Source organism: Bos grunniens, chromosome 9, assembly GCF_055505025.1.
Source record: "Bos grunniens cultivar Pamir isolate PY7600 chromosome 9, Bosgru_T2T1.0, whole genome shotgun sequence".
Lineage (NCBI taxonomy): Eukaryota > Metazoa > Chordata > Mammalia > Artiodactyla > Bovidae > Bos > Bos grunniens.
The window spans coordinates 9068181-9089408 of NC_141173.1; the positions used below are offsets into that span (position 1 = coordinate 9068181).

The 21228-nt window shown below is 37.3% G+C and overlaps 1 protein-coding gene across 2 annotated transcripts in view; it reads left to right on the plus strand.

Annotated features, from left to right (window-relative positions):
* Nucleotides 1-21228, plus strand: part of ADGRB3 (adhesion G protein-coupled receptor B3) — an 888911-nt gene that overhangs the window by 823709 nt on the left and 43974 nt on the right. Inside the window, exons 22-26 of one of the 2 annotated variants that reach the window (XM_086316215.1) lie at nt 1864-1933; nt 4800-4866; nt 7382-7467; nt 15049-15147; nt 15465-15636. In XM_086316215.1, coding sequence (XP_086172341.1) covers nt 1864-1933; nt 4800-4866; nt 7382-7467; nt 15049-15147; nt 15465-15636 — 494 coding nt within the window. The remainder of the gene's footprint in view (nt 1-1863; nt 1934-4799; nt 4867-7381; nt 7468-15048; nt 15148-15464; nt 15637-21228) is intronic. The other variant, XM_086316216.1, reaches the window with a different exon arrangement.

Below are 21228 nucleotides of genomic sequence, written 5' to 3' on the forward strand. Positions count from 1 at the left end.
AAGAATCACAAATAAGTGAACTTATTACCATGTCAGAATAATCCATGCTAGAAAAACACAAGACCAGGAGCACCAAGGTTATCCATCAGATTTCAGCCAAGGGCTGTTGTGTCTGCACAGGCAAGGGGGAAAGCCATTAAGAAGAGACTGGAGAATGCAATGTTCTTACACTGTGTTACAATTTTTGTTTGAATTTCATGATAAAGACCATCTAAAGCTGGAATGGTATTGAATCAGGCTTTGACTAGATCCAAGAACTACAGTATGTAGGGAAATGAAGACTTCCCTTGAAGTATAAAGAATAGCAATTTACAGGAACCTTAGCTAAATTATTTAACATCATTACCAAAGGTGATCTTGAAGAGAAGGGTGTACAGCTTTACAGGGTCTCCAGGTTTACAGCTAATATTAAACTATTCTGGGTAGTGAAAAAGCTAAACCAATGGTTCTAGACTGTGAGGAGGTCTGAGAGTGGGCAGAAGAGTGGCATATGAGTTTCATGATGGCAAAGTGCAACATAATAATTTAGAAAGAAGTTAATCTAAATTACATGGAATGAAGACTGTTAGCTTTTCAGCTTAGGACCCAGAAGAGGATATTTTTTTCTGACAAACTTGGTCTAGTCAATCAAAAAAGTCACCTATATTGAAAAGAAGAAGGACAAGAAGGAAGAAAAGAGAAAGGGAAGAAGAGGTATTTTACATATGTGTGTGCACATGCATGCACGTGTGTATGTATACACATGTATAAATGTACATGCACACATATGTACTTTATATATTACATATCACATATATATATATATATATATATATGCACACACACAGACCAGTATTTGTTTAAAAAAAAAGTTGTGTCCCTTGGAGTTCCCATAATTTAAACCTCCTGAAGGGGTATGGTATCATGTGAAAATTTCCAGAAGAAAATAGCCAGAATAAGGAAAAATGATAGGAGGGAAAATGATGAGTGGAGGGGACACAGGTAGATGATCAGAAGATGAACTTTTCAATCGGAAAAAAACAAGCATGGGCTTCCTGAAAAAAAAAGCACGGTCTTCTAGAACTTAAAAAAAAAGCTAGCAACTTAGGTCAGACTGAATCCCACTCACCAAACACAGGGAGTTTCTGTTGAACTTGAGCAAGGTAAGCATGATTCGTAGAAGCATAGAGTAAAAGATGTCGGGTCAGAGTTGCTGCAGGGATGCTGGCACTTGAATGCCAAGAGGGACTAAGGCATGGAGTGTTACCTACCTAGAGGTTCATGAAGAAAAATTGGCATAAATCGCTGACCTTCATTCAGGATTGTGAAAAGAGGATGAGTGGGAAGCCTAAAGATCCTCAGGGCCTTTAACCTTGTTCCTACATTCTTGTTAGTATAAGTAAATCATAAAGAGTTAAATGATGAGATATTTTTTTTCTGTCTTATTATAAGTACAGCTTGATGTGGATCAATATGAGGTCAACTGTACATTCCACTTCTGTGATATTCCATCACCCCAGAACATCCTTTTTTTTTTTTTTTTTGCCTTTCTGATTTTATAACTATAAATTCCTTTATAGGAATGTAAACCCCTAGGGAAAAAATAACTTAAAAATATATACTAAATCTCTGTTATGAGTTTCTTTTAAACCCATGTCAAATGCAGTGGTAACCTAGCAACATCAGAGAAATGCACTGACTTAAAAACCCAGCTATCACGCTCATATTTTTGTACTTGGAAAAAATTTTATAATGTTTTATGAAGTGATCCATCCATAGGTAGTTCCTCCAGTTTCGGTGTTCCGGGTCTGTCCTGGCTTTGCTTGAGCCCGTGTGCACAGTGGCGGAAGCTGAATGTGAAATGTGACAATGCTTTTCTTGCAGGTTTACCAGCGTTAGTGGTGGCCACATCCGTAGGCTTCACCAGGACAAAAGGATATGGCACTGATCACTAGTAAGTCCGTCCACGGTGATAAATCTTATTTATAATTAAGTAAACTGTCAAATATGCTTCATTAGTCTTGGCTGGCACTGCTGATGGCTTGTACTCTGTCACTGAGTCATTAACGGTGGTTGAAGTCACATTACGAGGAATGATATAAGGTTTCTTAAATGCACAAAAGTTCGGCATTAAATGCTGCAGGGCTGTTCAGAATTCTTTTAATTTCCCATTTCTTTGGAACACCAGAGTCTTAATTTCTTTCTTTCTTTGAAATTAATTTTTGTTGGAGTATAGCTGATTTACAATGTTCTGTTAGTTTCTGCTATACAGCAAGTTAATCAGTTATATGTGTGTATATATATATATATATATACACATTTCCACTCTTTTTTTAGATTGTATTCCCATATAGGTCATTCCAGTATTAATGGTTAAGTAGAATCATAATTTGTAAAATATTTCTATATTTACATTGCATGTTCCATCTCAGATGCATTTTTAAAGACCTGGATAAATCTTGACACGTTTACACTTTAAAATAGGACTCTGATCTGAGCTTCTGATTTCACAGATGATAATATATACTGGCAGCAACCATATTTTGTCATGTTACTTCAAGTTTTGTTGCTGTATTAGGGAGATATGTATTCAAATTCAAAGGCCAGGGGATCAGTAGACCACATTATAGAATGCCTGGGCTACAGAAGAAACTAGAAGGGAGTAAAAGGGGGATGTGGTACCAGCCTACCCTAATCAGACCTGTAAAACTGAGAACATTCTGTGGGAGAATTTGTCAAGTTTATATTTAATATTTCAAATGTAAAGCAGTACAGTCTCATATTTTGCTTCATCTGCTCTTTAAAGTAGAGGAGACAGCTGAGAAATGGGGAGAAGGATGGCATCTTGTTAGAAGTGTAAGTCTTAAAAGGAGGTGTCCTGTTTAATTGTCTTCAGGTTTGAGATAGGAATTGGGGCTTATTAGGCCCTTGGTGGGTTCATCTAAGTGGAAAGTGTGCCAAGAGACACCACTGGACTTGCCATCCCAAGGAAACTTCCAAAGAATTGCAAGAACTCACATCATCAGAGCGCTTGTTTCTCTCATACAACCTACAGGATGAGCTGAGAGCGTATACTGTAGAGCTGTCTTCCTATAGCACCGTTGCCTTTAATCTGTTATTTTTCAAAATAGCATGACTCTTTTTGAAATCCACTGTGGTGGGGATATGGAAAGAAGTAGGATCATAGATGGCACAGTTCCAGCTCTCAAGGAGTGTATTTGAAAATGAATGCAGTACAAGCAGGAGAGTACCAATTTGAAGATGAATTTACACAAAACTGCAGGAGAAGTTTAGTGGCAGTCTTGGAGACGCCAAACTGAAGTGTTCTATCATACCTAAGGGCTTTTCCTCCAGGTGGTTTTTGTGTTTTTTTTTTTAATAGACATTACATTGTTGATCTCAAAGTGGGAAAGTAGAATTTTATCAATTGCTGTTATGACCAAGGAGCAATAACTAGATGCAGACTTTGAAAACACACACACACACACACACACACACACACACACTGATTTACATGGTAGCATGCACTATTAAATGTATATAATCCTGTGAGTTATCAAATGCATGAATCATGGAACCACCACCACAGCCAATATAAAAAAGTTCTTAGAAGAGGAGAGAAGAGTATTGTTAAGTGTTCTTTTTAATAAGATTGTTTATTTTGTCTGTGCTGGGTCTTTGTTGCTGCACGGGCTTTTCTCCGGTGGCGGTGAGCAGGGGCTCATCTCGAGTTGTGATGCTTCTCACTGAGAGGTTTCTCTTGTTCCGTAACATGGGCTCTAGGGAGCAATGGCTTCAGTAGTTTCAGCATGTGGGGTCAACAGTTGCAGCGCCTGGGCTCTTGAGGACGGGCTTGATAGTGGTGGCCCACAGACTTGGTGGCACTGTGGCCTGTGCGATCTTCCTGGGTCAGGGATCAAACCTGTGTCTCCTGCATTGGCAGGTGGACTCTTTACCACTGAGCCATCAAGGAAGCCCCAGGTATTGTTTATTGTTGATTGTTGTTCATTTTGGAGGCAGCATGCTGATTCAGGGGACTGAGAACTAATATGAAAGGGTCAGAGGTTAAGGAGAGGTGCATGAAGTGGTAGACACGACTCTGCATCTGGAAGACCTCTTGACAGTCCTTTGATGTGACAGAATGAGCATTTGTACCTAAATGTTTACTGTCTTTGTCCATGAAAACCTGCAACTCTTGGGGAATCTATTAATTGAAACAAACACAGATATACTTATTTTCATTCAAAAGCTTATCTTTAGTGATTTTTTAGCAGTCTGGGAAAAAGTAAAATTGGAAGAAAGAAAAAAAAAAACATACAAAATGTAGATTTTCTGTTCCCTGCAATGATGGCTTTTAAACCAATATCTTCCACTATCTCAATGGCCTCAAGGAAGAACAGGTAAATGGCACATATAAGTCTCTAAAAACACACTGTTTCTGCTTCAGAGTATACTTGAAAAATTCCATAATGGATATAAAGCAGCATTTTGCATAACTTAATAGTTACATTTGTACTGAAAGTCACTGTAAAAATCTCACTGCAACAGTAATTTGTCTAAAATGTTTTAACTGCCTGACAGTAAAGCCTCATAATCAAAGTTTCTTGTCTGTGAGAGGTATGTGGTATTTGCTACTCACGAAGTGCGCTAATTTTAGCTTTTTTCCATATCTTCCTTGTATTTTTTTTAAAAAACTATGAACCCTTGAAATATGCCAGAATTCCAAGACTAAGCACATAGTCCAAACTGTTTGTGTCACACGTTAGTGATGTAATACGTGTCACTAATTGGTGTTAGTTTTTATCTGATGTTCTTTCCAGTTGCTGGCTCTCTCTTGAAGGAGGTCTGCTCTACGCCTTTGTGGGACCTGCAGCCGCTGTTGTCCTGGTAAACACCAAAATCAGCTTAATTGTTTTTCTTAACAAAGAAAGTCTACTTTGCTTCCATTAGAGTGACACTTTCGTATTGATTGTGCAGAAATTTTAAAGTTTGATGAATCATTACTTAAATTTTAATGTTGATGTCTACCCAGCGCTTTATCACACTAAAATACTCTTATTTTGAAGCCTGAAGAATATTAAGCATGAGAGTATGGGATTTCTGTTTCAGGAATTTCACATTTGTGAAGAAGTTTGAGTAAGTTTTGGTAAATTCTTCCTTGTTAACATATAGAATTTCCTCATTTATTATTATTTCACCTTTACACTATTACACCTTTATACTTTTGTAATATGATCTACATAATTATTCAGATCTCTTAATTTGGTGTCTGGGGCTGACACCAAATATCAACAAGAAAATGTATGTTCATGTGTCAAAGTTTCTCCTCCTCACTGCTGCAGATGTTTTGAACTGGACATTTCTTTGTTGTGGGGCTATCCTGTGTGTTTATCAGCACCACTGGCATCTACCTGCTAAATAGCAATGGTACCCTTCAAGTTGTAATAATCAGAAAATGTCTCCAGAGATTTTGCAATGTTCACTGAGGGTACAAATCACCCCCCTCTAGTTGAGAACCCCTACCATATTTATGCATGAAGTTTTACAAATTTTTCTTTTTTGAATCACAAAATAATTCCTTTGCATGTTTATTTATAGGAACATGAAAATTTTCCACAAACTTGCCTTTCCTCTGTGTGTCTCTGAATTTATTGATTACAGATCTTTCTTATGTAATAAATCTTTGAAAAATGTCAGAGAAAAAAGAAACAATCTGAATTAAATACAAAGATGCATTTCACTGTACAATCAGATTTCTAACTGAAAAGTTACCTTTTCGATTCTTGAACAAATCATTCAATAAGTTGGAAGCTGGAGATATCTTTCTTAATAGTTCTATGTGGTTTTCTTTCTTTAAAGTTTGTTCTTCCTCCTCTACATTATAAAAGGGAGCAGAAATTGTTGGTGATTTACAAGAAAATCTAGGCATGAGTGTTAGAAGAGCATAGGAAAACTAAAACTATCAGACATAGTTCTATCCACTGCATTGAATTTTTATTTAATCAACTGAATTATTTCCCTAGGCATCTAGATTAATATACATATAACCCTAAAGTGAAGAAACAATGAGTATGTGTGTAATTGAAAGACAAAAGGTCTTTGGAGTGGTGATGAATTCTCTCATGTTTAAATTATAGATTAATAGAATCCACAGAATACAGTTTTTTAGTTCAAATATAGATATACGAAGATGAGTCAGTCTTTCGCTTGATCAAATGGTATCTTGTTAAGAAGCTGTGAAGAGTAGCCCCTTCTAAGCCTTTACCTAACAGTTTCTTTGGATCTTCTTTACACCAGTAATTAAGCAGACTCTAGCTTTATATTCCATCTGCTCGAAGTATATTGGAAAAGTAGAAGTTTCTTTTTTATGAACCAGTCATCCTGCTTCATTTAAAACAGATTTTTCGCAAGCTACTAGTTGCAATGTACAGGCTTCACCATTTGCAATGGGTATCACACCAAGATTCTTTTGACTGTGGAGGGTAAGGAACAGGAAGGCAAAAAGGAGAAAATATTTTTCCTTGATTATCTTGGTTTCAGCATTGTACTGGATTCCTTTATCAGGAAGTGCCAGTAGGTTAGAGAACCCAGCGCACTTATAATAAAGCCGCTACAACTAGACCACAGCTCTCTCTGCAGCATTTTACAATTTGACTTGAGAAAGATGAATATGTCTGATTTCGTCTCAGCTGTGTTATGCAAGAGACCTTTTAAATGGATAGAAGAGTCTTAGAGATGCTGAGACTGGTTCAATAGAGCACAGTATAAAAATTAGTGTAAGTGTCCATCTGAAAGGTTGCTGGTGAATTGAATAGGCTTTCCCCTTTGTCCAGAAAAGCAAGGTGCATTAAAATGCCCCCAGTCTCATGGGAGAAAATAGTTGCACAGCATGAAGGATAGAGTCATTCTGTTCTCCCAGTTGCGGGCAATGACAAACCTTAGCACCTCTGCCTGGCAGGACTTACCCTGGCTGCACATTGCAAGACATAATCTTCTGATACCCAGACACAGTGTAAAGCTCATTAGTCCATTTGTTTTATTCAAGGATGAGTCAGAGAAAAGAATGCTAGATTGGCATAATATGGCAATTTAAAAGTTAGCCTGTGCAATATTAATTTCCTCAATGTTAACTGCAAAGCATGGACAGTAAATGGGCTGAATGTACTTTAGAACATTAAAGTAACCCACCTAGCCAACTCACGAGAATCCTTTAAGAGATGGACACTGACACTACTGGTAAATTGCCCTATTTTCCTGTATGCACTTATGAAATGTTTGAGAAGGGCTTCCTGTCACTACCATTGTGAGTACATAATTCTGCCAAGGTTGTGAATGGATAAAAGTGGGTTCTTGAGAAAAATCAGGGACCTGATTCCCTTCAACCTTTGTTTCTGTCTGACAGGTCAACATGGTGATTGGCATTTTGGTATTTAATAAACTTGTTTCAAGAGATGGGATCCTAGATAAAAAGCTCAAACACAGAGCCGGGTAAGCTGCAATTGGTGGATTTTGAAGGGTCTTTACAGCACGTCCCACACACCAGTCCCAGATCACCGCCTGCATTTGACTGGGCCTTGGATTTTGTTCTTGAAAAACCGGTGTGTATGGTGGACTATGCCATTCGAGCTTCCAATGGGCTATTCTTAAGAGGTGTCAGCAAAATCTGAAAATAATTAAAAAGTCCATTAAGAAAATCTGGATTTGTTTGTGTGTATTGCCTGTTTGTAAGACAAGAAGGTTAAATATTAAGGCTAGACTTGAATAATTGTTCTTGGGTGAGAGTTTCAAAGACCTCCTAGTTTTGGTCACAAAGGAGGGTAGATTGAACCTAATTTCAGCATGGGACACAACAGAATAAGGACAAGCAAACCTTAGTAGGGCAAAAATATTGCCTTTTATTTGTTCATTGTATATATCAGAAAAATTCTTCACTCGAAATAGTCAGGAAACACTAGTTTTATCATACATTCATTTTTATGACATTTTCACTATAACTTGCTAGAAAGTTACTCATAATTTTCACTTGTACATTTTAACCACTTATAAAATTTTGCAAAGTATCTCCTTTAATTTTACTGTATTATAATATCACCATATCTAATGACTTAATAACATTTCATAAGCAGGTTGATAGCAGCTTTTAAAAGTTATATCATTAACTCATAAATTTGTAAAACCTTGAATTAAATAGTAATGTCTTTGAATTTCCCTTTGTATCTTTTCTTATAAAATGTTTATAGGTTTCTCCTTTCTGTTTAACTGTACCCCCATTCAAAGCTTACCCCAGATGTTCTCATTTCTTTAATAATCTGTGGTATCCTTAATGGTCATAGTATTTTATCACTGGCTGGTGGGAATTTTAAGTCATTTATGTGTTTATAATCTATGTAATAATAGACAAGATAGGTTGGGCATTTTCCCCTATTAAAAGATTAGGTTTAATGGCTTTCAGTGTGAAGTTGGATATCATTCAAATCAAACATTAGAACTGCAATGATGTAATAAACACATAATTGGTGGTTCCTTTCTGAGGGGGAATCACTTCCCATCTGGAGACCCCTTTCACTTCAGATAAGTCTCTTAAAGCAACTTTAAACAGGCAGACTTGAGCTTGGATAGACACTGAGCTTCCTATGCCATTTAAATTTGAAACTTTCACACTATTAATCAATAGTCTGATGTATGGTTAGAATTGGAGCAACAGCTACTTCAGTTATTTCTGCCTAGGTTAATCATGTTAGAATAAATTGTTCATACTGGGTACTGGATATAGAAACTCATTTCTGCCACTAGTGATGTAAAGTTGTATAATTACTTGCTGAAATTGAGGGTGGAGTGGGTTAGTGGTTAAGATAAAGCTTGGAGGTAAAAGAGAAAATCATGCTCAGTATTTAGCTCCGCAATTTCTTAGCTTTGTGTGTCTTTAGGCATGTTATTTCATCTTTCTGAAGCTCAATCTTCTTACCTATAAAATGGGGGTAATAACTCTTGCCTTATGATAAAAGTATATGGGAAAAAAAAGTGTGTAAAGCATTCACTAGAGTATCTAGCAAATACCAAGCAAGCATTCACTCAAGTATCTAGCAAGTAGCAAGCAAGCACTCACTCAGCACTGGTGACTCTTGTTATGATGGGTGACATGAAGAAGCCAAGCTGGACAGTTTGTTTGCAAAGGACCCTGAACTTCTGTCAAGCAAGCACCCGTGATTCCACCATTCATGACACTGAGGTCAGGAAAAGAGATGAGATTATCAGAATAAGCATAATGCTAGGGATTTATTAAAGTCAGGCAGTATTGTTTTTCTCATTTGATTGTTTTATATGTAATATGCAGTTTGATTCATGTAACTCTTTGTAAGGCATAACATAGGTTTAGGAGAAATGACATTATCCTTATGAATATAGAAAGTATCCATTTCAGTCTACATATTAATTTTAAAATACCTGTTTCTAAAAATGTCAAAGAAGTTGCATCTATTTTACTGGGAAAACTGAGTCAAACTTTTTTTTTTTTCCTTGTTGAAAGGCCACTACTGGAGAAATACAAATAAAGTTAATACAAGTTAAAGCAGCAGAATGTTGGTTACTGTCCACAGCAGAAAAAGACTATTAATAAATTAATGATTCTAGGCTTAATTATTTTTTATAATAGAAAATGCTATTTTAGCTTAAAGATTGAAATTTGCTCTCTATTCCAATGTGTGACTGAATGAATTTTTCATACCTGAACATTTGCAGCTAATTTTTAGTTCCCAGAGAAGCAGTGAGACCAATAACACAGACTTCAGTGAAGAACATAATCAGAATTATCTAAAGAAACATTAGTAAAGAAGCTAACTGATTAATTTAATTGATACTCTAATTGTAAATATAGACCATTTCAGGTTATTAGAATATATATACATATGCATATGTTTCCTTTGAAACATTATAATTTGGAATCAAATATAGTACCAACATATTCTATTATATCAACATATTCCTCTTCCCATTTTACCTACTTCTTAATCTCCTTTCTTCTTTTCATAATCAATTATTAGAAACTGACAAGCAAATAGTTTATGCTCAATAAAGATTAATAAAAGAATGGGTGAATGCATATTAAAACAATAATACAATAATTTGACAAGTTTTGTAATACCCAAACTAGAATAACGTTTTCTAATACATAAAGGATAGTTAGTTACCAAGGGGGAATTTACTGCAAATGTCAACATATCATATATAAAGTGATATTTGGAAAAGAGTGAAAATAAGATAAAATGACGTGTCTTTTTAGAGCATCTCAAATAAGATATTTCATTTTCTTCTTTTTTCCTGCAATGAAACTTTCTTATCTACTATTATGAAGCATATAATGTGAAGAATATTGGTATAGGCAATCTTCTGGGAGCAGATGCAAACACACTGGCCACTGAAGCATTCCTAAGCCAAACTGGGTAGACTGTTATTAGTTATTATTTGGAAAAGTCTGGATACTTGTGGCTAATACCTTTGCCCTAAGTTGAATCAGTAAAGTGAATAGTTTAGAATCATATTCTCTACCCCCACATCTAACTCAGAGTTTTGATCTTTCTCATGGGGTCTGCTGATTAATCTGCTTACTTAATAAATTTCAGATTTATCATCTTATCAAAGTTCAATTCACCAATGAAGGCACCTCTTTATTTTTTTTTCTTTTTCTTTTTTTTTTTCTAATTTTATTTGATTTTTAAACTTTACATAATTGTATTAGTTTTGCCAAATATCAAAATGAATCCGCCACAGGTATACATGTGTTCCCCATCCCGAACCCTCCTTAAGGCACCTCTTTAAAAGAAACCAGACATTCTAAATTATGAGACCCTTGTCACTTTCTCTGTTCTACCATTTTTAGTTTAAATATGGTCCACCACAATATTAGTTTTTTAAAAAACTACTGGGAAAACCTGATCAGTTCAGTCCAACTCTTTGTGACCCCATGGACTGCAGCATACCAGGCCTCCCTGTCCATCACCAACTTCCAGAATTTACTCAAACTCATGTCCAGTGAGTCGGTGATGCCATCCAACCATCTCATCCTCTGTCGTCCCCTTCTCCTGCTGTCTTTAATCTTTCCCAGCATCATGGTCTTTTCAAATGAGTCAGTTCTTCACATCAGGTGGCCAACATATTAGACTTTCAGCTTCTACATCAGTCCTTCTAATGAATATTCAGGACTGATTTCCTTTAGGATGGACTGGTTGCTCTCCTTGCAGTCCAAGGGACTCTCAAGAGTCTTCTCCAGCACCACAGTTCAAAAGCATCAATTCTTTGGTGCTCAGCTTTCTTTATAGTGCAACTCTCATATCCATACATGACTACTGGAAAAACCAAAACTTTGACTAGATGGACCTTTGTTGGCAAAGTAATATCTTTAATGCTTTTTAATATGCTGTCTGCTGCTGCTGCTAAGTCGCTTCAGTCGTGTCCGACTCTGATAGACAGCAGCCCATCAGGCTCCTCCATCCTTGGGATTCTCCGGGCAAGAACACTGGAGTGGGATGCCATTTCCTTCTCCAGTGCATGAAAGTGAAAAGTGAAAGTGGAGTCACTCAGTCATGTCCAACTCTTAACGACCCCATGGATTGCAGCCCACCAGCCTCCTCCGATCATGGGATTTTCCAGGCAAGAGTGCTAGAGTGGGGTGCCATTGCCTTCTCCAGATATGCTGTCTAGGTTGGTCATAACTTTTCTTCCAAGGAGCAAGCGTCTTTTAATTTCATGGTGGCAGTCACCATCTGCAGTGATTTTGGAGCCCAAAAAAATGTCTGTCACTGTTTCCACTGTTTCCCCATATATTTGCCATGAAGTGATGGGACCAGATGCCATGATCTCAATTTTCTCAATGTGAGTTTTAAGCTAACATTTTCACTCTCCTCTAACTTTCATCAAGAGGCTCTTTAGTTCTTCTCTTTTGGCCATAATTTTGGTGTCATCTGCATATCTGAGGTTATTGATATTTCTCCCGGCAATCTTGATTCCAGCTTGTGCTTCATTCAGTCCAGCTTTTCTCATGATGTACTCTGCATATAAGTTAAATAAGCTGGGTGACAATATACAGCCTTGACATACCCCTTCCCCAATTTGGAACTAGTCCATAGTTCCATGTCCAGTTCTAATTGTTGCTTCTTGACCTGCATACAGATTCCTCAGGAGGCATGTCAGGTGGTCTGGTATTCCCATCTCTTGAAGAATTTTCCACAGTGTGCTGTGATCCACATAGTCAAAGGCTTTGGCATAGTCAATAAAGTAGAAGTAGATGTTCTTATGGAACTCTCTCACTTTTTTATGATACAACAGATGTTGGCAATTTGATCTCTGGTTCTTCTGCCTTTTCTGAATCCAGCTTAAATATCTGTAAGTTCTTGGTTCACATAGTATTGAAACCTCACTGGGAGAATTTTGAGCATTACTTTGCTATCTTGTGAGATGAGTGCAATTGTGTGGTAGTTTGAACATTCTTTGGCATTGCCTTTCTTTGGAATTGGAATGAAAACTGACCTTTTTCAGTTCTTTGGCCACTGCTAAGTTTTCCAAATTTGCTGGCATATTGAGTGCAGCACTTTCACAGCATCACCTTTTAGGATTTGATATAGTTCAACTGGCATTCCATCACCTCCACTAGCTGTGTTCATAGTGGTGCTTCCTAAGGCCCACTTGACCACCCTCCAGGATGTCTGGCTCTAGGTGAGTAATCACACCATCATAGTTATCTGGGTCATGAAAATCTTCTGTGTTTTCTTGCCACCTCTTCTTAATATCTTCTGCTTCTGTTAGGTCCATACCATTTCTGTCTTTTATTCTGCCCATCTTTGCATGAAATGTTCCCTTGGTATCTCTAATTTCCTTGAAGAAATCTCTAGTCTTTCCCATTCTATTGTTTTCCTCTACTTCTTTGTATTGATCACTTAGAAAGGCTTTCTTATCTCTCCTGCTATTCTTTGAAACTCTGCATTAAATGGGTATATCTTTCCTTTTCTCCTTTGCCTTTCACTTCTCTTCTTTTCTCAGCTATTTGTAAGGCCTCCTCAGACAACCGTTTTGCCTTTTTGCATTTCTTTTTCTTGGGGATGGTCTAGATCACTGCCTCCTCATGATTTCCTCTGTCCATCGTTCTTCAGGCACTCTGTCTATCATATGTAGTCCCTTGATTCTATTTGTCACTTCCACTGTATAATCATAAAGGATTTGATTTAGATCATACCTGAATGGTTTAGTGGTTTTCCCTACTTTCTTCAATTGAAGTCTGGATTTGGCAATAAGGAGTTCATGATCTGAGCCACCGTCAGCTCCAAGTCTTGTTTTTGCTGACTGTATGGAGCTTCTCCATCTTCGGCTGCAGAGAATGTAATAAGTCTGATTTCAGTGTTGACCACCCAGTGATGTCCATGTTTAGAGTCATCTCTTGTGTTATTGGAAGAGGGTGTTTGCTATGACCAGTGTGTTCTCTTGGCAAAACTCTGTTAGCTTTTGCCCTGCTTCATTCTGTACTCCAAGGCCAAATTTGCCTGTTACTCCAGGTATCTGTTGACTTCGTACTTTTGTGTTCCAGTCCCCTATGATGAAAAGGACATCTTCTTTTGCTGTTAAGTTTAGAAGGTCTTGTAGATCTTCATAGGACCATTCAACTTCAGCTTCTTTGGCATTACTGGTCAGGGTATAGACTTGGATTACTGTGATATTGAATGGTTTGCCTTGGAAATTAACAGAGATCATTCTGTCATTTTTGAGACTGCACCCAAGTACAGAATTTCGGACTCTTTTGTTGACTGTGAGAGCCATTCCATTTCTTCTAAGGGATTCTTGCCCACAGTAGTAGATAAAATGGTCATCTGAATTAAATTCACCCATTCCAATACATTTTAGTTCACTGATTCCTAAAATGTCAAAATATAGGGAAAGCCTGTATTTTACACATAAACATCACATGGTAATGGATGAGAGACCACAGAAAATTATTTCAAGGTGTTTTGAAGTTTGATTCAAATAATTCCATTTTCGTTTCTCCTAAGAGGGTAAGGTTCTGTTAAACCTTTCGTTTAAAAAATACTCTTTTCTAAAGAAATGTATGTCAAGTTTTTCTACATCGTGTGACTTGCTTCTATGAGATAGTAGATTGAATCTGAATTTGCCTGCAGAATCCTCTAGACTTGAATATACCATTTAAAAACTATTAGGTTTATGTCTGTGACAAAATGTGTCATGTATGAAACGAGATGCCAGTCCAGGTTCAGTGCACGATGCTGGATGCTTGGGGCTGGTGCGCTGGGAAGGCCCAGGGGGATGGTATGGGGAGGTTGGGAGGGAGGAGGGTTCAGGATGGGGAGCATGTGATTTTTTTTTAAAAAATAAAATTAAAAAAAAAAAAAAAAAAGAAAGAACATTTTGAACTTAGTGACTATATTAAAGCTAAGCTACCACTCTATTTATTAGCAACTAATACTTCATCAAATTTATCAATCTCTCTATTCAGATCATCCTAAAATATAGGCAGTACATTGATGCTAAATGAAATTTCAAAATGTAAATATGTTGGGTTAAAGGCTACATCTTCCTCATAGGACTAAAAGCTTATAATATGTATCTCCTTATGTTGGAGTTCTGAGATACCTGTGTGTATTTCAGAAGGTTTTAGTTGATATTATGTTCCTCCTGTAAATGACATTGAAAATCTTTGAAACTAGGAATCCTTACCTGTTTGATTATCAAGGTTCTGAATAAAGGGTTTTCACTGTATTTCCACACAAATACATGCTTATGTTTAACTCAGTGTATTGGGCAACTTTGACCTGTAGATACAAGGGCCATTTATGGTATAAATGATTGAAATATGCTTTACATGTAACAAAGGCCCATATTATTAAGAGGTAAATGTTACAAAAATACTGTGTAGTATAAATGCATCTTTAAACACAACCAAGAGAATTCCTCTTTGATAAATATGTTTTTCTGCATGAAATCATATTTAAAAGCTAACTTATAGCAGCAACTTTTTTTGGTGACAATTCAATATTTTGTTCTTTTTGTGGGTGTTCTGTTTGTTTGCAGTCAGATGAGTGAGCCTCATAGCGGTTTGACGCTCAAATGTGCCAAGTGTGGAGTAGTTTCAACAACAGCTTTATCAGCCACCACCGCCAGTAACGCCATGTTAGTCCCAATCATTTACATCTTCTTGTTACAAATCTTTTACCATGCATGTGAGAAAATGCTATGATGGAAAATAAATCATATTCACTAATATTAGAACTAAGATCATACTTAAATGTTTGTAATTTGCAACTGTTTTTATAACTATTGTGGGATTGCTTATCAAAAAATAAGTAAAACTGTGGAATCTTATATGCTTTGTGGCTTCCAAGTTAATATATTGGTGCCACATACAAGAATGCTTTGTTGAACGGGGATTAGGTTATGGCCTGAGGTGGACGTGCAGCTACATAACGTCCCTTCTTCTCTTCCAACAGGGCATCTCTCTGGAGCTCCTGTGTGGTGTTGCCCCTTCTGGCTCTGACGTGGATGTCTGCAGTTCTGGCCATGACAGACAAACGCTCCATCCTGTTTCAGATACTTTTTGCCGTGTTTGATTCATTACAAGGCTTTGTGATAGTCATGGTCCACTGCATTCTTCGAAGAGAGGTGAGAAAGATCATTCTTGCAGGAATGAAGAATGATACTTAGAAGAGTATTTTCCGTGTTAATAAATAGGATCTTTTCTTTTAATAACTGGATCTTGAGATTAAAGCTGGTCTCCTCTAAAGACAATTGTTGGAGAGTCAATGCTAAAGGAAAAGGTTAAGGGAAAGGGGACTCTTTGGACTCTGAAAATGACAGGTTAAAACAAATGGGATGAAGCAAGGGAAAACATCAGCAGAGGTGCCAAGAGAGGCTATGATGCAATCACAGGTATAGATAAGAGGGTGGGCAGCCTATCTGTAAAAAATAATATGATGTTGTTTCTTAAAGCTGTTCCCTAACTTGTGCTTCTACACACAGCGTAACCCCATTCCTCATACTTAACTAATTTTGTTTTAAGTAGAAAATGTTGAAGATGAATGAGCAATTCTTTTGTCTCTGTACTAAGGTGTGGTTAAGGTTACTCAAAAGGGATGCTTTTGATATGGATTTGATGCTTAGAAAACACACACACACCACCCCCCTCCAAAAAAATGGCCACAGTGGAGCATGATGGACAGTCCCCAAGGACTGTAGGTCTATAATCACAGCATTTTTCCAGGTTCTGGTGAGGTTTGCTGATAGCACTGACAGAAGGAAGTCATCCTTCATGAACTGAGACTGACATGCACCAAATCTATCCAGATGAGTGATGGAGTTCACACTTAAATTATTTAGGGATAAAATATTGTTTTCCAACTGGTGCAAAAATTATTCTGAGTGCTTGCAAGCACCGACAGTGTTTACAAGGTTTCTGAGTCATTTTAGCATTTACTCTGGGGATGGTGGTGACTAAAACACAGAGTGACACAGTGCCATGCTAGTAATTTTGAGAAGGTGGTATCCGCTGTCATTTTGTATTATCTAGCTTGCATGAGAACTTTATTATGATGTGCATATTGCAGAATGACACATGTCATCTGACTACACATCCCATAGCTTCTTCAGTGATGTGTGAAGGTAAGCAAAGTTTTTAACCTCATTTACCAGATGAGGAGAACAACGTTTCTGAGTTCCTTTAGTATAATACAGATGTCAGCCATAAACCCACAAGTGTATTCCAAGAATATTGTATGATGAAAAACAAGGAAAACAGAAGAATGACTTCACATTGCAAGGGGAAAGGGAATTTCATCATTTAAAAGATCTGATCTAGCTCACCGTTGCCAGGACATCACAAATTACTACCTAGAATATCAGCATTAAAACCCTTTTAAGTGTTGAATTTTTCATAGGCCAAAGTTGCATAAAAATGTTCTTCTCCGACCATAACTATTGAAAGGTTGTTGCTGAACCACGAAAAGATGCTGGGATTCTTGGCCTCCAGAGGAGAAGAATTCAATCCAGGGCCAGAGACAAGGCTTGATCACTCAGAGCTTTTGTGTAATAAAGTTTTATTAAAGTATAAAGAAGATAGAGAAAGCTTCTGACATAGGCATCAGAAGGGGGCAGAAAGAGTACCCCCTTGCTAGTGTTAGCAATGGAGTTATATACCTTTTAATTTGTTATTACAATGAATCAAAAGAATGTCTCAAGTTTGTGAAAATTTTACCAGACCCACTCCCACAATTTACATTTTAGGATAACAAGATTAGAATTTAACAATAGAAAGATCCTGGCAGACCCACTCCCATAATACATTCTAAGATATCAGGATTAGTCAGGTTTTCAGGAAGGAGAAACTGTCCTCCAGCCCAATACATTGTTGTTTTATAATCCCTAGTACAGTTTGGATTTCCCGGTGGCTCAGATGGTAAAGCGTCTGCCTACAGTGCGGGAGACCTGGGTTCAATCCCTGGGTTGGGAAGATCTCCTGGAGAAGGGAATTCCAGTATTCTTGCCTGGAAAATTCCATGGACAGAGAAGTCTGGTAGTCTACAGTCCATGCGGTCACAAAGAGTCAGACACGACTGAACTTTCCTCAGTACAGTTTAAACTGAGTTGTGTAATTGACTAAGACTAAGGAATATAGAGGGGAAAAACATTTGTCCTTCTCTCCTCCTTGAGAATTCCAGACCCCTATTTCCACTTCACGGAGAAGGCAATGGCACCCCACTCCAGTACTCTTGCCTGGAAAATCCCATGGATGGAGGAGCCTGGTAGGCTGCAGTCCATGGGGTCGCTAAGAGTCGGACACGACTGAGTGACTTCGCTTTCACTTTTCACTTTCATGCATTGGAGAAGGAAATGACAACCCACTCCAGTGTTCTTGCCTGGAGAATCCCAGGGACAGGGGAGCCTGGTGGGCTGCCGTCTATGGGGTCACACAGAGTTGGACACAACTGAAGTGACTTAGCATAGCATAGCATAGCATTTCCACTTCAAGAGCCCCAGGCCCCTTTCTCCTCCTTGGGGACCCTGGACTTCTTCTCAATCTGCCTAGGAATTGACTCACTCACTATCCTGAGAGTCTTCTGTGTTAATATTATCTCTAAAATGTTTATGTAACAAAATTGTTCTAAGTGTGTGGACATGATACTTTTTTGATTGATGATTCAGGATGAACAATGTGGGTTGTAAGGAAGATACATGATTTATCTGCATAAGATTTTCAGAAGATATTAATACTTTAGGTGTTAAAGAGGAGAAAATGTCCCATCTCTAAATTAAGTCTTTATTTTTCTTCAAAAATAAGCTCTCTAAAAAGCCTTAGGCTATGATCAAAATATTCAGGTTTTAAAGTGACAGATATTTTGTTGGCTGATTATCAAATTTGTGCTGCTTACATGAAGAAAAATACTTGGCACAAAAATTCAGTTCCACCAGAACTTTTCCATACTTGCTAATTGGATTAAAAATTATCAAAAACATGAATTAAGAGTTCAGTTTCAGTCACTCCATCATGTCTGACTCTTTGCGACCCCATGGACTGCAGCATGCTAGGCATCCCTGTCCATCACCAACTCCCAGAGTTTACTCAAACTCATGTCTATTGAGTCAGTGATGCCATCCAAGCATCTCATCCTCTGTCATCCCCTTCTCTTCCCACCTTCAGTCTTTCCCAACATCAGGGTCTTTTCCAAGGAGTCAGTTCTTCACATCAGGTGGCCAAAGTACTGGAGTTTCAGCTTCAGCATCAGTCCTTCCAAAGAATATTCAGGACTGATTTCCTTTAGGATGAACTGGTTGGATCTCTTAAGAGGGACTCTCTTAAGAGTAATTAAATTAAATCATATAGAAATACTTCTGTTAAATACGTGTCTGTAAATATATATTTTCTGTATTAATAGGAAGCAAAATATGGATTTTTGGCCCTGTTGTTCCATTTTCAATGATTAGTTCAAATTGAATAATTTTATTGTTGATAAATTAATAACAGAGTGTCATGTCTCTCATTTTAACACTGAAATCATAAATTGCATATTCAGTAGTTTTGCATTAACCCTTAAAAATACCCTGTAACATTGCTAAAATACACAGAGAAGAAATACAAGTCTCTTTCAGAATTCTTCAGTGGAAATTGTTACTGAAAAACCAAGAGCCTCTTAAATTTTGCAAATTCCAAAGAATGCATCATAAGGGTATCTTACTGAATTCATAGAAGGTTTTTTTTCTTTTGACCTTCTAAATGTAAACTGCCAGACACTAGCGATGGGTCTATCTGGCTGTGTGTGGACACACAGCCCTAGCATTAACCACAGTCCAGGAGAACAAGGCACCTTTCCATGTCCTTAGTGTCTCCTGCGAACAAACATTTCATAAAAACAAACACCAGAGCAGATGAACTCAATAGCTACCTGTAAAATATTGGGTAATGACTCAGATCTATCACTCTACTTGATAATCTGATAGGAGTTTTTTATCTACTGATTTTTTTCACTTTACAACATTTCCTTCACAACAATTCAAAATAATTTGTATGTACTCTTTGTTTTTTTTATTTCTTTAAAATTTATGGTGTCCTTGCTATGTGCCAGCATCTATGCTAGATGTTTATATTTTATTTTTTAATTAATTTATTTGTTTGACTGTGTCACATGGCTTATAAGGTCTTAGTTCCCCAACGAGCCATCAAACCTGGACCCTTAGCAGTGAAAGCACAGAGTCCTAACCACTGGACAGCCAGGGAATTCCCTGGACTTCTTTTGTAAAAGTATATAGTAAGAAAGGACAACAGTAGTTGCCTAGAGCTGGGGTGGGGGTTGGTAGAAAATAAGGGATGACTGTCAGTGGGTATTGGGTTTATTTTGGGGGTGATGAAAAGATTTTCAAATTGGATTCTAGGTTAGTTTCTAAAAGCCTTTATACACCTTACATGGGTGACCTTTATGATATGTAAATCCCATCCCAATAAAGCTGTTTTAAAAAACAAACAAGAAAAGTATATGAGCAAACTAAGGAATATTTCCTTCAATTTAGAGAGAGGCTGGATACAAATAAACATATTTCTGTTTCTGTGTATTTTGGTACATGCTAACATAATTTGGTTGTCTTTAGTCTTTAATGTTTCATCCAATATGATTCAAAAGGCTTTCCCCGTGTTTATTTCTACAGTCTTCTCTGAAGCAGGTGGGTGTGCACAGGGGAGGAAAGGAGCTTTGCAGGTTAAGAAGGAGAAAAGAAATAAAATACTGTAAAACACTGGCATTTTAAATGTTAATGGGGGGTTCTCTTCATTCATTTTTAAAGCACCACTGCTTTCAATGGATCAAATTTTTCTAAACTATTACATGTCAAGAAAGAAAGGAGAAAGGATCATTCTGGTATGATCTCAATTATATTTCACTTTTCTAAAAAAATAAATCAGATTGATTATTTGCTTAGTAATTGGTTGTGACTCCAGACTGAGATCTTAATATTTAAATTTCATAACATGTATATTCTTGAAGTATGGCTTCTTCTGAAGCCCCTTTCTCTTTTAAATTGCTTTAGCAGATGTCTCTGACAAAAGAGAAAATGCAAAGAGGGAATGAGAATTTTTTAAAAATTAAACTATCTGATCACAACACATGACTTTCAGAAACCTACATCTTGAAAGCTAATGTGTCATACCTAATAAGATAAGGATAAGGATCTAATAGAAAATAATGATATACTAGAAAATAGAAAATGTAGGTGTTTCCTTCATTTACCCGTCATTTTTTTCCATCTTAAGTGTTTTTTATTAATCTCTATTGGAGTAGAGCTGTTTTACAATGTTGTGTTAGTTTCTGATGTACAACAAAGTGAATCAGCTGTATGTTTACATGTATCCCCTCTTTTTTGGATTCCCTTCCCATTTAGGTCGCCACAGAGCACGGAGGAGAGTTCCGTGTGCTTTCTTGATTAGAATTCATTTGCATTAAGCACATAACGACATACCCACTGTTTACTATTCTCTGCATTGCTATGGAAAGCCTAACTACACCAGAGCCATGAACGCTTTGAAATAGTTCCGGTTGCTAGGAAACCGCTTCCCTGGTGCTGCATTCTTCTCATGGCTGCTGTCTCTGGCTGTGCCTGGATCTGAGACAATCGTACAGCTTGATGGCAGAGGGGGAAAATAACAAGACTGTGGTACGAAATAAGCTACAATAAAACCCTCTCGCTGAAAGGAAGGGGGAACAGAGAGTGCCT